Below are 16,718 nucleotides of genomic sequence, written 5' to 3'. Positions count from 1 at the left end.
TTGAATTGATGTGTGTGCATTGCAACAATAAAAACAAACTGAACTGAATGTAATATGCATTGGTAACTGTGTTTCTTGTTAATGCATGCTCATATCTATGGTATAAATCCCAAGGTGAACTGATCAAAAATCCCATAATCCATCATGAAGTGCCTTCAATGTATATCTGACCAGAAGTTAGGGAAATGAAGGGAAAGAGAAATCTGATGCCAAATTATTCTTGTTTCTGTGTCAATGGGTATGCCCTCAGTTCACTGTTGACATGAGAATTCTGCTATATTTGGAGCACTCTGCTTTTGTCTAGTATGGGGGATCTTTTTTCTTTGGAAGGACAATGTCCTCTGTGGGCGCATTGCTAGAGAATATTGAATATTGTTCTGCTTTGGCGCCGACGCCATGAAACAAACAAAAGCATGTGCTACTCGGCTCTGTGAATGGCATCCAACATCAGAGGGCAAAAACTCACGCAAGAGACACAGAATGACCTCCAGAGCAGAGGGACGAGAGTGCACGATAATCCTCCCGTAAGCATTTAAATCAGCCCAACATTTCAGCACACGGTGTAAATGCTGGATAAGCCACACATACGATGGAGAATGGAACTTGAGCAAGGAGCCCTCAAGTTCAAATATAGCCAGAAGTTTATCCCTTAAGTGTGCCGTTGCTCTGGTCGCAGTCTGTGAGGAGGAATTGGGCATGGCAGTGAGGTTATCACTATGGAATGGAATTATATAGAACACTTTATGTCGCTTCGTTGTGTATTTACAGGGTAGGCTCTTACAACTGCGGCCTCACACATCTTGAAGAGGTAAGACGATACTACTGAATGGGATTTGTTATTACATTACATTTGGCTGACACTTTTTAACCAAAGTAACTTACAACATGGTAAACATTTTAAGCTTTTTAAATCAATTCTAACAACAACAAAAAAAACGTAGAGTGCAGTAAGAATAAGTGCATCAATGAGGGGGAATGCGGCTGGGAATGACCGCCTCCTTCTTGCCCCTGATCCTATGTGGTGTCATTGTGAGCATCGATTGAAACACATTGAGAAGGAATTAAACAACACAAGGGTTCTGCTGCTGATACCATACTTAATTTATTGATAGATTGTATTTTACTTGAGAAATTGAAATGGGTAAGGGGTTGTCATTAATGGATGGTAAGGTTGAATGATTTAACGAGTGTTGTCTTTTATCTTCATTTGGTTTCATTTGAGGTTTAAATTACTAATATGACTAGTACAGCATTCAGTAAACTATTACTGTTGGAGAAATTCAAGTCACGCAAATAAATAAATGTAACACATTCAAAGTCATTATTTGATCATATTAGCTGGCATTATGTGATGTGAATTATTCCGCTGGGTTAGACTCATGCACAATATAACACCCTTTATGAAGTGAGATAATTTGTTTACATGTATTTTGTGAAATACAAGAGCTTGAAATGGGTTTTGACAAGAACACCAAAGGCAAGGACTGTGTTATAATATGTCCGTGCCCTGGATGATGTTTCATTTGCTGAATATTACATTCATGAACAATACATGAATATCTCCTCTTTTTGTTCTTATCCATTCTGAGAGGCAAAGATATTGTCTCTGTCGCGGCTACTCTGCTGGCCCCTCTGGTGTCTGTCAAAACAAAGAGAGCACAACAGCAATTTAGAAACCCCATTAAAACAACACCTTCATCTGAGGTCTTCTAACAATGCCGTAGTATATAACTCATTGAAGAATTGTTCTAAGAGCACCGAACATAATCACATTGAACAACTGAGAAAAACAAATAGCAAAGCAAACAAAAACACTGTGTCATCATTTAGCTGTCTTTTTTTTTATGTCTGAGAGATTTGTCAGGCTGGCTGGAGGATCTGTTTCCCTTTAATCCACAACATTATTGCTGCTCATTTGCTCAGAAGGAATTTGATATTTTTTTTTTTTTTTTTTTAAAGTATATTTTTTGGCTTTTTGCCTTTATTAGTACAGGACAGTGAAGTGGTAGACAGGAAGTAAGTGGGAGAGAGAGATGGGGTGGGATCGGGACATGACCGCAGGCCGGATTCGAACCTGGGTCCCCGTGGGCACTCGGACCCGTAAATGGTACGAGCGCTGTAGCCTGCTGCGCCACAGCGCCCCCCTAGGAATTTGATATTTGACAGTGAGTCTAACACTGACACTGAAATATTTTATATGGGAAAGAAAAAAAAACTCATTCAAAACGGAAAAAACCTTTCACCACTTTGTAGTACGTTGTCACTGCTATAACCAAAAAGTGTTGGATTTTATATATGCCAAAAAGTAGACGCCAGATCTACGGATATCCCCACTCACCTTGGGTCCCATGTCCCTGGTTTTGGCTCTCATCTTGTTGACCTGGGACTCTGCGATATCGGCCCTCTCCTGAGCTTCCTCCAGCTCGTGCTGCACTTTCCTGAAGCGTGTCAGGTGAGTGTTGGCCTGCTCCTCCTGAAAACAAATGAATATGGTAAAGAAATTGGGTAAATAAATAGGGTTGAGTGGTGCATCACTTCTGTGTGTGTGTGTGTGGGGGGGGGGGGGGGGTCTTACAGCTTCTTCAGCTTGTCTCTTGTAGGCCTTCACTTTGTTCTGGAGTTTATCTACCAGATTTTGCAGTCTGTTCACATTTTTCTTGTCCTCCTCAGACTGCAAGCACAGAATAACAATCCCCATAACAAAGCTACAGATTTCAGGCTCAAAACATTTCTTTTATTTGAAAAGATACTTTAATCATCTCACAGATCTGTCTGATATATAAGCCCATTTGAATGGCACATTGGTATCACATTTAGTAAAACGATCTATTTCTTCAAAACATCTCTAAGAGATGCATATCATCTCAACCCAGTAGAGGACTATAAATGCAATAGGACGAACAATTCAGTCATTTGTAAAACATAACCGCTTCCTGGATCCAGACGGTAATACGGATCACTCCCAAAATCAAATTGTTTCTTCCTTCGGTCATTTCAGACCTTCCCTGTAAATTTTGTCAAAGTCCATCCATAACTTTTTCAGTTATCTTGCGAACAAACAAACAAACAAACAAACAGACAAACAGACAGACAAACAAACGAATTCCGATGAGAATATAACCTGCTTGGCGGAGGTAATTATGGTGTTCCAGACTAGTATCGCTCTGAAAGGAGATCTAGGTGGGCCTGTCAGAACAGATCAGCACCAGCATCTATACTGTAGATACCGATGTGATGGGCCATTACAGCTTCTCTAGAGGAGAAGCAATGAAGCGGTCCCCACCTGGTAGGTGAGCTCCTTCGCCCTCCTCTCGTACTTGCGGACGCCCTTGATGGCCTCGGCGCCGCGCTTCTGCTCCGCGTCCAGCTCGTTCTCCAGCTCACGCACCTGCGGTCATCATCACAGCAGAGTTTAGGAGGAACAACACTGTCACACTCTGTTGCTCACTCTCTCTAACCGCCACACACTCTCTCTAACCACCTCACACTCTACTGAGACACATAGTACGATAACATACCCTTGTTTCCAGTTTCTGGAGTTGTTTTTTGCCACCCTTCATGGCCAGGTTCTCAGCCTCATCCAGGCGGTGCTGCAGGTCCTTCACGGTGATCTCCAGGTTCTTCTTCATCCTCTCCAGGTGAGCGCAGGTGTCCTGCTCCTTCTTCAGCTCCTCGGCCATCATAGCAGCCTTTGTGGAGGTAATAACGCAAAAGTCACTCATTTGTCATTTCCGCGGTTATTGTTGTGGTTGAAACTGTGAGAGACAGGAAACGTACATCTGTGATGGCTTTCTTGGCCTTCTCCTCAGCATTCCTGGCTTCCTGAGCAAAGTCCTCCATTTCAGTCTGCTGTTGAACCGCGTCGGCCTCCAGCTTCTTCTTTGTGTTGATCAGACTTGTGTTCTGAAATGAAAACGACAGTGTTGGCTTAAAAAGACGGCCAGACTGACCGCCTCGTAAGATCCAAATGTTTTGAGCGCAAACATTTCAACAAACGTAGCCTTGTTAACATCTCGTGGAACTTAGATACGACTCATGATTCTCTATCATGTTAAAAGTTTAATATAAGAAAACAGACAAAAAATAGAGATATGGACCACACAAACTGCACTGAGATGTGTTCTCATCCTCTTAGTTGCAGCTGATTTAGAAGATCCTATTAATTATGCTCTTACATCGATGAGTTGAATGCCCCCCCATATGACCCACCTGAGAGTGCAGGAGTGCCACTCGCTCGCTAGCATCGAGTAGCTCTTGCTCGGCCACCTTGCGACCCCGCTCGGTTTGTTCAAGGGCGCCACGCAGCTCCTCGATTTCAGCCTGCATGAGGTTGGCCCTGCGCTCGGACATGCCGACCTGCTCCTTCATATCCTCCTGTGCCCTTACGGAATCATCCATATGAATTTGGATGTCCTTCAGAATTGAGAGAAACATGTCTTATTATTAGAATGATCTGCTCAGTACATTCGACTAGAATGCCATTGCTGGGTTGTTAAGAGTTGTGTTGTGTTTATTTCTATTCAACAAGTCTATATTAATATTTTTTCAGAATAAAACACAAAAAGAGTTGTGCTTTTGCACTCCTCCTTGAGACAGATGTGTCGGAGAAGGACCACAAGGTCACCAATATTCAAAGAAGTAGAAAGCTCCCGCACACTGTAATTTGCAACTGTAGCTTTTTAATGCAAAGTTACGGTGAGATGATCATCATATTGCCTGAAGATGGTCATCTGACTGAAATGTTGCAATAAAAGGCTACAATTGCAAATGAGGACAGTGTGAGGGAGCTTTCTACTTCTTGTTATGAAATAAATAACATTACATGAGAGGCTTCATACCTTAAGCTGTCCCTGGACGTATCTCAGCTGCTTTTGTGCTTCAAGTGCCTGCCTGTTGGCGTGGCTCAGCTGAACCTCCATCTCGTTCAGGTCTCCCTCCATCTTCTTCTTGACTCTCAGGGCGTCGTTCCTGCTCCTGATCTCCGAGTCGAGAGTGCTCTGCAGGGTGTCGATGATCCTCTGGCTGCTCCTCTTCAGCTGGTCCATCTCCTCGTCCTTCTCGGCGATCTTTCGATCCACCTCAGACTTCACCTGGTTCAGCTCCAGCTGCACACGGAGGATCTTTGACTCCTCGTGCTCCAGGGACGCCTAAAATAATAATAATAATAATAATAAAAAAAATAATTAAAAAAATAAAACAACAATAATAATAATAATAATAATAATAATAATAATAAATACCAATAATCTTTATTTCTGTAGTGCTTTTTATACACAAAATCTTTACACTGAGCCTGAGGTAGAGGTCACCATGTTCAGGTAGGAAAGAAGTAACACATACAGTAGCATAATGAAGTGAAATTCATGTCTTACAGTAATTGGGCAAAAATGAAAAGGTGAGCTTTCTCACCTCAGCTTCCTCCAGCGCTCCTTGAATGTCAGATTTCTCAGTCTCCATCTGCTTCCTGGATTTCTCCAGCTCATGGACATTCTTTCCAGTCTCCCCTATCTGCTCGGTGAGGTCAGAGATCTCCTCTAATTAAGGCAGACAATCAGTGTCAGTGGAAGATTCACATTTGCTTTTGTACTACATGAGGTTACTGACTGTTGAAACAAGTGAATTTGTAAAATGCTCAATTCCCTCACGTTGAAGGTTCTTGTTTTCACGCTTCAAGGTCTCCAGGTGGTCGAGGGACTCTTCATATGAGTTCTTCATTTTGAAAAGCTCGGTGCTGAGCGATCGGGACTCTTTCAGGGAACCCTCCAGCTCTGCCTGGCACTCCTCATACTTCTGCTTCCACTCAGCAAGAACCTACCATTAGACACAAATACACATGATGTTGGCTGCTATCAACAGAGTGAAAGACTGCTAAAAAATAACATTATCAGTCAAAATGCAAGAACTGCAAATATTCAGGACCTCTGTCCTGCTTAAACATGATAGATTCCTGAGATGTAGATAAGTAGATCTTCTGTATCTTCACATTTCAAAACTGTAAATAAATGAAAATGAGCACCTTATCAAAGTTCCTCTGCTTCTTGTCCAGGTTGCCAGCCATGCTGTTGGCCTTCTCCACATCAATCATGAGATCTTCAATCTCACTCTGCAGCCTCTGCTTGGTCTTCTCCAGGGAGGCACATTTAGCGTTCACCGCTTCAATTTGCTCCTCTGCGTCTTGGAGACGTTGGGCGAGCTTTTTCCTGTGAAAAGGCAGGAAATTGTTTCAGCATTTCTGGCTTCATTCGCGTAAACTATGAACAGAACATCCCAAGATTTTGGAGATAGTCAAATTACTTGGCCTCTTCGAGTTCCTCGGTGCGCTGGATGGCGTCCGTCTCGTACTTGGTCCTCCACTGCGCCACCTCGCTGTTGGCCTTGGACATGCAGCGCTGCAGCTCAGCTTTGGCCTCCTGCTCCTCCTCAAACTGCTCCCGCAGGAGGTCACAGTCGTGGCGCGAGGACTGCATACCGTGGGCCAGGGCATTCTTGGCCTGATAAGTTGTATAATCAAATAGTTATGTGTTACCATTACAAGTCATCTTTTAATTTCTTCCTTGGATATATTCCTCTTATAAATCGGTGCAATAATGCATGCTTTAGAAGGGCATTTTTTTCACCTGTTCCTTTGTATATGAATTTCTCTTGATGAAAAGCAAGATATATTGCAATAATACAATTGTCAGTGCATTTACTGTACCTTTGCCTCTTCTTCTAGCTGTCTTTTCAGCTCATCCAACTGCTGGGTGTAGCCAAGTTTGCCTCTGGTCAGCTGAGAGATGAGACTCTCTCTCTCCTCAAGTTGGCGAGAGAATTCCCCTGTGTAGCAAAACACTTCTTTTGTTTAGCTTATTTCTCCTAGACACAATTGAGCTCAACACCAATGTGTGATTTTGGCCGTTGTCTCATATTTTTGAAGTTTGTCTAAGCAATAGCCTTGTGTCAGCTCAGGACCAATAGCTCAGGTTAAACTTGATATCTTAAAATGCTTAAAACTGTTGTTATTCTTTTTCTCCTCATTTCAGAATTCATGACTCTTTACATAAGAGTCTATTTGTTTCTGTGAAACAAGGAACAAACAAAACTGTCGTAATCCTTTCATTTTGGGTAGTCTGTCTCAGTGTTTCCCAGAGGCCAGAGGAAGTGGGGCCTTAGGCATTAATTACCATTTTCAGTTTGCAGACGAGCTTTCTGTGCACTCAGATCGTTGATGTGCTTCAGGCCCTCCTCGTGTTTGGTCTTGATCTCACTCAGCTGGTCCTCCAGGGTGCGGCACATCTTCTCCAGGTTGATCTGTTTTTAAAACACCATGAGAAATCGCTCGATGGTGTTTTAGGCCCCCAGCGCCGTCTTCTAGGCGACGCTGTCACCGTCGACTTCAAGGCACCTACATGTAATCCTAACCTTAACCCATCAAGGGGTTGTCTTCAAGGCAGCGCTGCCTTAAAACAACGTTGGGGGCCAAAAACACCAAGAAACTGAGAACTCCATCAGTTTCTCCAAACTGCTCGGTCATGTCTGAGATCTTCTCTAATTAAGACAGACCACCAACATCAGTTGTAGATTGACAGTTTCCTTTGTCCTTTACATGAGGTTGTTGACTGGATTGTTTTGTATTTTTTTGTAACAGATACAACTGTAGAAGGCTCAATTCATCATCACGACAGAAACTATACCTCATAATGTGTTTATGTTATTTGGTAGCAGGTAGCAGTGTTTAGTGAAATGAATGTCATCGTGGAATTATTGATTTAAAAATGTAGAATTCTACCTTGGCCTTCGCGACAGACTCCATGTTGCTGGCCAGGTCATCGATCTCCATCTTGAATTCGCTCTTCTCCTTCTCCAGCTTCTGCTTGATGCGCTGCAGGTTGTCGATCTGCTCGCCGAGCTCGGACATGCTGTCGGCCTGCTTCTTGCGCAGGGCGGCGGTGGTGGCCTCGTGGTGTAGCGTGGATTCCTCCAGGTCTCGCCGGAGCTTCTGGTTCTCGGCCTCCCGCTTCTTGTTCATCTCGATCTGGGCGGCGGTGGCGCCTCCGGCCTCCTCCAGCCTCTCGCTGATCTCCTCCAGCTCCCTGGACAGGTCTGACCGCTGCTTCTCCACTTTGGCACGGGCGGCGCGCTCAGCCTCAATCTCCTCCTCCAGTTCCTCAGTGCGGGCCTGAAAAGGCAGAAAGAGTCATTTGCAGCAAGCGGCAAAAGCCAAAGCCAAAGATAAGGCAAAAGTTCTTATGATCAAGTTATGCTTATAAAAAAAGGCTTGTTATTACCTGAAGCTCTTTTTGCTTCTTTTGAAATTGAGACACCATTGCTTGTTCATCCTCAATTTTGGTGAGCAGCTGATTTGTTTCAAAATCTTTTCTGGTGGGAAAAAACAAGTCAATTTCTCAATTGCACGTAGCAAGGACACATACTCAAACGTACTGCTTTTCAGCCAAACATGATCTTACTTCTTGAGTTTTTCCTCCAACTGTTGTTTGTCATTCTCCAGGTCCATCACTGACTCTTGGGTCAGTTTCAGATCCCCCTCCATTTTCCGCTTCCCTCTCTCCAGGTCCATACGGAGCTTCTTCTCTTGCTCCAGGGACCCCTCCAGCTATCGCACACATTAAAGTCCACCTCAAACACTAACATACTAACCCTCCAGCTACTGTATCACACACGTTAAAATCAACTTCAAACACTTACATACTAACCTTCCAGCTATCACACGTTAAAGTCAACTTAAAACACTTACATACTAACCTTGCAGCTATCACACACGTTAAAGTCCACTTCAAACACTAACACACTAACCCTCCAGCTACTGTACACATTAAAGTCCACTTCAAACACTAATAACATTTATATACTGTACATCAATAATCTTCCATTTCATAGTAATTTCCTGTGTATTAACCGCATTGTGTATAAATCACAGGAGAGTGTTTTAAGTAGGAAAGTAAAAAAAAAAACATATTAGTAACATAGTAACGGCCCCTGTGTATTAACCTCATAGCTGAAGAAATTTTGCGAAGTCAGTGTATAAACTTAAGCTTATAGTTGGGAAATTATGGTACAGATACATAGATATTCATAGATATACATAGATATTCATAGATAAAGATATAGCCACTCACATCATCCACTTGTTGTTCAAGTTTAGTTTTAGCTTTTGACAAGGTGTTGACTTTGTCTTCCTCAGCTTGAAGGTCATCCAGAGTCTGCTGGTGGGCCTCTTGGAGAGCTTTCTTCTCTTTGGTCAGTTTGGCAATACTCTCATCTTGACCAGAGATCTCCTCCACCAGATTTTTCACCTGTTAATATTTTCATGGACTTCCAGTTAATGTCAATGCTGTAAATCGTTTCTGAATTAGGTTTAGTGGTGGTTTTGTAAACAAAAGTACACAGTTTGTAAAGTATGCACCTTATTTTCGGTGGCATGTTTCTCCTTCTCCACTTTGGCCAAGGTGAGCTCGAGGTCATCGATGTCCTTCTTCAGCTCGGAGCATTCGTCCTCCAGCTTCCTCTTCTTGGCCGTCAGCTCAGCGTTGACCTCCTCCTCGTCCTCCAGCCTCTCCGTCGTCTCTTTGAGTTTCGCCTCCATCTGGATCTTACTCTTAATCAGACCCTCACACCTCTCCTCAGCATCCGACAGGTGCTCCGCTCGCTGGCCATCAGCATCAGATACAGCAGGTGGAAAAACATGATTTAATTCAATTTGAAATAAATAAAAAAAACTGACTTCAACATTCATTGTGTAAATGCTATGATAGAAACAGAAATGCTACTAAAGTTATATTACAGGTGAAACTCAAAAAGTTAGAACATTGTGCAAAATTTCATTTGGGGTTTTAATAAGCTGTATGCCATAATCATCATAATGATCAGAAATAAAGACTCTCAAGAAAGATTCTCACTTTGCATTTTGTCTATATCAGGTATATATCTATATACTGTACCTATATCAGTTTCACCTCTTAAGTTGAATTACGGAGATAAATGATCTTTTTAATTTTCACAATATTCTATTTTTTCGAGTTTCACCTGTATACTTTTTTTGAAGCTTCTAGAAACCTCTACATGCTTACAGCCTGGATCTGTAAGAGCAGGTCGTTGTTCTCTTGGAGCATCGTGACCATCTTCTCCTCCAGCTCCTTCCTCTTGGTCTCCTGCTTGACCAGGTCGTCCTTGCACTTCACAAAGTCATCCTTCATGGTGGCCATCTCCTTCTCAGTCTCAGCGCTCTTCAGCAGGGGCTTGATCTTGAAGTAGAGACGCATCCATGGCCAGCCTTTCACGTTCATGAATGAGCGAAGATTGTATTGCAAGGTATACACAGCATCCCTTTAAGAAAAGACAACAGAGAATTCTCAAAGACATTAATATCAGTTTGTAGGCTGACTTACTTCCAGATGTCATCAGTGCCATTGATAAAGTTTGTGCAGTAATTTCCTGTGTATTAGCCGCATTGTGTATAAGCCGCAGGACAGTGTTTTATGCAAGTTAAAATAAACAAAACCATATTAATACCATATTAACTGCCCCCGTGTATTAACCTCATAGCTGAAGAAATTGTGCAAAATTGATGTATAAGCCGTGGCTAATAGTTGGGAAATTACGTTATTACAGCTGTTATCTGTACAGAGTGAAAAACATCTACAGTAGTAAACGTAAACGTGTATGAGCTATAATTACTTCCTGGAAGACATCTTGGAGATTTCCAGTCTCATGAGGTAGCCGCGGCACAGGGATTGAGTGGACGTTACCAACGAGACCAGCTTCTCGTCCCGCATCTCCTCCAGCGTTCCCAGCAGACCCGCTTTGAAAAACACCTGCGTGTCCCCAAGACAGTCATCCATTAGTCAGATACACCACTCAGCAGGGAAAGCAGGGAAAGTTGGCTTTCACAGTGAAACGTATGGAAAATGTAAAAAGTTCAAGCTACAATTTAAGTAGAAGCATGCAATAGTGATTTCCTCATCTCAAACATTGAAACAAAGGGCAACAAATTTCACCCGAAAGCCGAATTTTTGTGAGTAGTGTACTGTATGTGCTATCTCGCCTCATTTACACAGAGAAAAATGCCACATGACATAATTTTATCTTAATGTTACATTTGGTGTCTTCTAGAATGTTCTCACCTTAGTGTGTCCGAAGCGATACTGGTCGTGATCAACATCAATGGATCCCAAAAGCTTCTCGGAAGCCTTCTTGCCATCAATAAACTGGCCTTCTGGAATGGCACTGGCATTGAGTATTCTGTACCTGTTTGGGCCCATGAACGCAGTCATGAGCATGACCCTGGAGATTTACTTCTGCTCAGAGCAAGCGAGCTCACAGTTCACTTACCTCTGCTTGAAGTCAGCATAAAGGATTCTGCTGGGGAAGCCCTTCCGGCAGATCCTGATGCCTTCCAGTACACCGTTGCAGCGCAGTTGGTGGATGACCAGATGATTGTCCATTATCCCTGTCATGAGTTCAGCAGGCAAACATGAAGTTGGTTGGGCATCATTTGCCGCATAAACAGAGTGTCTACTGGCTGTGAGTAGCATTTTATGACAGACAGGGGTTCAGTGGTTCATTGATTATTTTTTTTTACAATGCCTAAACTAATGTACCTGGAGTTTTTACTTCATTGGGAATGAGGCATCGCACAAAGTGAGGATGAGTGGATCTTAAGTTGGTCATCAGTTTGCCTAGATTCTCCTGCAGGTAGTCAGAAGCCATGGCTGATTAATCAGTGAAGCGTGACTTTAGTGAGGCTTTAGTGAGTTCTGGACGTGGGTTGTATAGTGCAGGTTTACCCTGAAGACAGCAGAGACGGTCTGGAAGGAGCCGCCTTTCTTCTTGGCTCCCTTTGCCTTGGCACCCCCACCGCCACCCCCTGCAGCGCCCCCACTGGCCTCTTCAGGAACAACCCAACAATCCAGTTAACCAAAATCATCATGTGCATGGAACTTATTTACATCATAAATGATCAAATACTATAAATAAACAGTAAATCTATATTATCAAAGACCAAATTATGACCAAAGTTATAATAAAACACATCTAAGTTCATAATCATGCATTGCACATTTTAAGTGAATAAAAATGATTCAATGTGAATGCAGTTCACGCCTCACTATACAACTAATAGTACCTGCTTCTACAGGGGCAAAGGATGCATACAGCAAGGCCAACAGCTTGACTGAGGACTTCTGGTACAGCTGCACCACGGACTCGTTTAGCGGGTCCTTGTTCTTATCCAGCCAGCCAGAGAGATTGTAGTCCACGGTGCCAGCATAGTGCAGCAGGGTGAAGTGGGCCTCGGGCTTCCCTTTGACAGTCTTGGGCTTCTGGAAGGCATTGTTCTTGCCAAGGTGTTGGTCATACAGCTTGTTTTTGAAAGAGGTATCAGATGCCTTCGGAAACATACACTCTTCCTCGAGAATGGAGAAGATCCCCATTGGCTGAGGAAGAAAAAATAAACAAGGATGCTCATTGGTTCTGCGTTATAGAGAGAGGGAAATTAAATTACTGTAGCGTTATTTAATGTGAGAATGTACTACCTTCTCTATAAGCTCAATGCAGGCAGCCAAGTCCATTCCAAAGTCAATAAACTCCCAATCTATGCCCTCTTTTTTATATTCGTCTTGTTCCAACACAAACATGTGGTGGTTGAAGAACTGTTGCAGTTTCTCATTAGTGAAGTTGATGCACAGCTGTTCCAAGCTGTTGTACTATGTCAAAAATAATGAAATACAAATAGTTTGAATTCCATCATTGCAGTATAGGGTATCTCAGAGTACAGTGTCTAATTAACAATAATCCTAATTCACTTAAACCAACTATCAAAAACAAAAAAAAACTCACATCAAAGATTTCAAACCCAGCGATGTCAAGCACACCAATGAAGAACTGTCTTGGCTGCTTTGTGTCCAGCATTTGATTGATTCGTATTACCATCCACAGGAACATTTTCTCATAAACAGATTTTGCCAAAGCACCAACTGAGTTGACCACCTTAAAAAGGTACATTGACTTGAATCAAATCTCAAACATTCAGTGCTAACGTACATGAAAGAAATATATTATGAATAAAACCACATTCTAGATAAGATAAGATAAGATATACTTTTAATGTCCCCCAAGAGGGAAATTTGTCTTGGGCTGCAGTCTGTTGAATATACCTGACAAGACTCTTAGGTATTTGACGAAGTGCTTTAATTTTCACATTTACTCTTTTGCTATGACAACTGGGCTTATTCATAATGGAGAGCGCATATAACTTGCAGCCCACGAGAAAGCGCTTCCTTGACACGTTTCAAATTAAGCTTGAGGCACATTTAGATTTCATGGACAGAGTTGATCAGTGACTGTTTAAGGGAGTTTACCAAAGTCTTTATAGGCAAGTCTCCCCACTCAGTCGGCATTTTGGTAAAGCTCTTTAGGCAGTTACCGGGCAGCTATTTTCCTATTCAAGTGAATGGGGGGACATACATGAAGGAGCTGGATATGTGACAACGGCCATAACTAACCCCATTCATTTCTATGCAGGATTCTTTGGGTGCTGTGTCTCGTCATTAGCAAGTCTCTCAGCTTACCTGTTGGACACTCTGTCCTTTGGTGACATACTCATTTCCCACCTTGACCCTGGGGTAGCACAGAGCTTTGAGCAGGTCGGCAGAGTTCAGGCCCATGAGGTAGGCGACTTTGTCAGCCACTGCAATATGAACACCCACGGAAAAAAACATGTAGAAATGAACAGCAGACCAGGCAACAGAAATATGACAATCAATATTAGGACATCTGGTTCACTAGGAAACACTAACACCAAGACTGGGAAGAAGGGTGTTTACCCTCAGTGCCATCTGGCTCTGCCTGCTCCTCACGTTGCTTTTGTTTGAACTTCAAGTTCCCATAATGCAACACAGCTCCAGTCAGCTTGTAGATGCCTAGTTTCTCATCAGAACTGAAGCCCAGGGTATCAATAGCCGACTTTAGAGAGAATAAAGAAAAATAGACAGATAGATTTATAGTTTTGGGGCAACTGGGGATTATCATGATACAGTAACAACTAAAGTAAAGAGAAACCAAATGCCGTTTCATATGCATAAGAAAAGAAATACACACATCCGTGGCAACCAGCTCCTCCTTGTCATCAATGCTGGCCACTGTGATCTGACCCTGGCTAATCATGGGGAAGTCGTACGGGTTGGTGGTGATCAACAGCATCTCTGACAGGGGAAAAAGACAGGACAAGACAAGAGTAAGGATGGGACAACATGGCGTCTATCTTCACTGCAGTGGCCTACTAGAAATAGGCATAACAACAACTGAATGTACTGTACCAATAAGCTCTGGCTTGTGGTTTGTCATGATTTGATAGAAGATGTGGTAACTTCTTTCATCTGACAGCTGAAATGTCACTCTGGACTTCTCCAACAAATCTTAATAATAATTTAAAACAACAAACTTAATAGTCATTGATTACCAGACAATAAAGAAATATTCCTGACAAAGAAAATACTAGTTACGAATAAAATATAGCCTAATAGAGGAGGACTTACAAGTTTCAATATCTGCGGATGCCAGTTTTCCTCCCGTTCCAAAGTGAATTCTAATAAATTTACCCTATTACAAAAAAAGTCTGTATTTCACCTTCTCTCTTCAAAAGATAAGAATCAATTTGAAATGCTTCTAATCATTTTCAAAATGTAAAATAGAAATCTACTTACGAAACGTGAGGAGTTATCATTTCTCACTGTCTTGGCATTCCCAAATGCTTCCAGCAGAGGGTTGGCTGAAATGATTTGATCTTCCAGTGTTCCCTGGGAAAGTCAACATGTCGTGTACAGTAAAATACAGTACAGTACGGTGTGGTAATAAAATAGGCCGACTTACAACCTCCTTACAACCATCCGCATCAGTGTCCCTGACCTACCTGTATTTTGCCAGGAGCCGCCGCCTCCTTCTTCTTGTCTCCAGACACTGCAATTGTTGCAAAGTACTGGATGACACGTTTGGTGTTGACAGTTTTCCCTGCACCAGATTCTCCACTAGAAAACGCACCAGTGCATACATTCAGTGTCACCTGTTCACTAAAAGCACGATGGATTGCAAACGTGTTAGAAAGAAGCTAATTTAACATGACTCACGTGATCAGGACAGACTGATTTTCACGATCTGTGGATATTTAAAAAACATAAAGCATTGGTTATGAAAATACTTGATAAAATACTGTACATATGTCTAATATTATTGATACGTTCATCATACACAATCAAATGAAACTTCTCTGTACACTTCAACTTCTCGTCATAGTAATGTCATCATACGGATATTTAGACACTGATGATGAACTGTCCAGAGACATGATATGAGTGTGCGTGTGTGTGTGTGTGTGTGTGTGTGTGTTTGTGTGTGTATGTGTGTGTGTGAGTGTGTGTGTGTGTGTGTGTGTGTGTGTGTGTGTGTGTGTGTGTGTGTGTGTGTGTGTGTGTGTGTGTGTGTATGTGTTTGTGTGTGTGTGTGAGAGAGAGAGAGAGAGAGAGAGAAAGAGAGAGTGCAGGATGTCCTTGTAATATCCTATTGGCCTCACCTGTTAGCATGTTCTGGTATGCATTGTCAGACACAGAGAAGATATGGGGAGGAGCCTCCATTCGCTTCTTGCCTCTGTAGGCAGACACCACCTCTGCACTGTACACTGGGAGAAACTTGTAGGGGTTCACGGTGACACAGAACAGCCCAGAGTAGGTCTACAGGAAAAAGCCCATCATAAATGTCTTGTCCCAATGTTAGATGTTCCTTAAATTTCCATATAGCATTCCCAGGAAAACTTACGTAGATCATCCAGGCTGCGTAACGCTCTCTGAGATTAGTCAGCACAGATGGCTCATTGAGGTAGGTCATCATCACCATGTCCTCAATCTTGTCGTACTTGGGCGGGTTCATGGGGAGGCAGTCATCTTCTTTAACGGTCACTGTCTGTCACACACAAAGACAATAAAGGAGCACACTCACATCAGTGGTTTTCCGTGAGGGATTATCATCACATTAGGGATCAATTCAGCTCTCCACGGCTGGGGAGCTGGGGAGCCTTTCTCCTTCTGGGGATGTGGTGCTGGTGCAGTAGGTAAGGAGCTGGGCTAGCGTGCAGTAGCCTGAAAAGTTGTGGGTTCAATTCCCAGCTTCCACTGTTGTGCCTTTGAGCAAGGCACCTTAACCCCGAGTTGCTCTGGGGGAAATGCCCCTTGTAATATAAGTGCAAGTCACTTTGGACAAGAAAGTGTCACGGCCTCACCTCCCCAGCCTCGGTCTTCACGGTTGCTTTGCCGCCCTCCTTGCTTTGGATGACGCCTTTGACGAACAGATCCTTGGCGTCAGGGACAAAGCAGGCCGCCCTGGCATCGAAGGGCCGGTTCTGAGCCTCGATGCGCTCCTTCTCGGGCTTGCGGAGGTAGACGGCGGCCGAGCCGAACACGGACATCTCCGCATCAGAACTCATGATGGCTGCTTCACTGTATACAACATATGAATGACTTTTGATGCATCTTGACATTAATGATCTCTTTGTATTGACAGAGCTATTCACATTATTTTGATTACATGTCTAATGTTGTTATACTAAGATATTTTCTTCCCCATACCTTGTCTTCAGCCAGTCCAAAGATTAATTACTTCAACGCACAGAAAGCTGCTGAAAAAAAAACCTCACTCCAATTAAACTTAAATTACAACTTAAAACATTTACAACA

At 42.8% G+C, this 16,718-nt stretch overlaps 1 protein-coding gene across 1 annotated transcript; it reads right to left on the bottom strand.

Annotated features, from left to right (window-relative positions):
* Positions 1-1,615: 1,615 nt before the first annotated feature.
* LOC134075998 (myosin heavy chain, fast skeletal muscle-like) lies at positions 1,616-16,468 on the bottom strand. The gene is made up of 39 exons (XM_062531020.1): positions 16,265-16,468; positions 15,805-15,948; positions 15,563-15,719; positions 15,120-15,147; positions 14,906-15,020; positions 14,700-14,792; positions 14,532-14,595; positions 14,313-14,411; positions 14,095-14,198; positions 13,821-13,959; positions 13,566-13,684; positions 12,835-12,984; positions 12,531-12,701; positions 12,122-12,431; positions 11,784-11,884; positions 11,598-11,685; positions 11,329-11,446; positions 11,121-11,244; positions 10,675-10,811; positions 10,068-10,323; positions 9,404-9,646; positions 9,117-9,293; positions 8,448-8,593; positions 8,268-8,358; positions 7,769-8,158; positions 7,164-7,290; positions 6,698-6,816; positions 6,295-6,491; positions 6,017-6,200; positions 5,646-5,811; positions 5,410-5,534; positions 4,839-5,147; positions 4,210-4,413; positions 3,778-3,903; positions 3,519-3,689; positions 3,284-3,388; positions 2,576-2,671; positions 2,339-2,473; positions 1,616-1,639 (listed from the first exon to the last, which is right to left on the bottom strand). The coding sequence occupies exons 1-39, from the start codon at positions 16,466-16,468 to the stop codon at positions 1,616-1,618; spliced, it is 5,856 nt and encodes a 1,951-aa protein (XP_062387004.1).
* Between the last annotated feature and the right edge of the window lie 250 nt (positions 16,469-16,718).

The sequence above is a fragment of the Sardina pilchardus genome, chromosome 3 (genome assembly GCF_963854185.1).
Source record: "Sardina pilchardus chromosome 3, fSarPil1.1, whole genome shotgun sequence".
NCBI lineage: Eukaryota > Metazoa > Chordata > Actinopteri > Clupeiformes > Clupeidae > Sardina > Sardina pilchardus.
Note: the sequence above shows the minus strand (reverse complement) of the source record. Positions and strands in the feature narration are given on the sequence as shown.

Coding starts and splice junctions, on each gene's coding strand:
- LOC134075998 (XM_062531020.1), bottom strand. CDS start 16,468: ATGAGTTCTGATGCGGAGATGTCCGTGTTCGGCTCGGCCGCCGTCTAC. Junction 15,949..16,264: donor TGAAGACCGAGGCTGGGGAG/GTGAGGCCGTGA, acceptor TGTGTGTGACAG/ACAGTGACCGTTAAAGAAGA. Junction 6,817..7,163: donor TCGTCTGCAAACTGAAAATG/GTAATTAATGCC, acceptor TTTGCTACACAG/GGGAATTCTCTCGCCAACTT.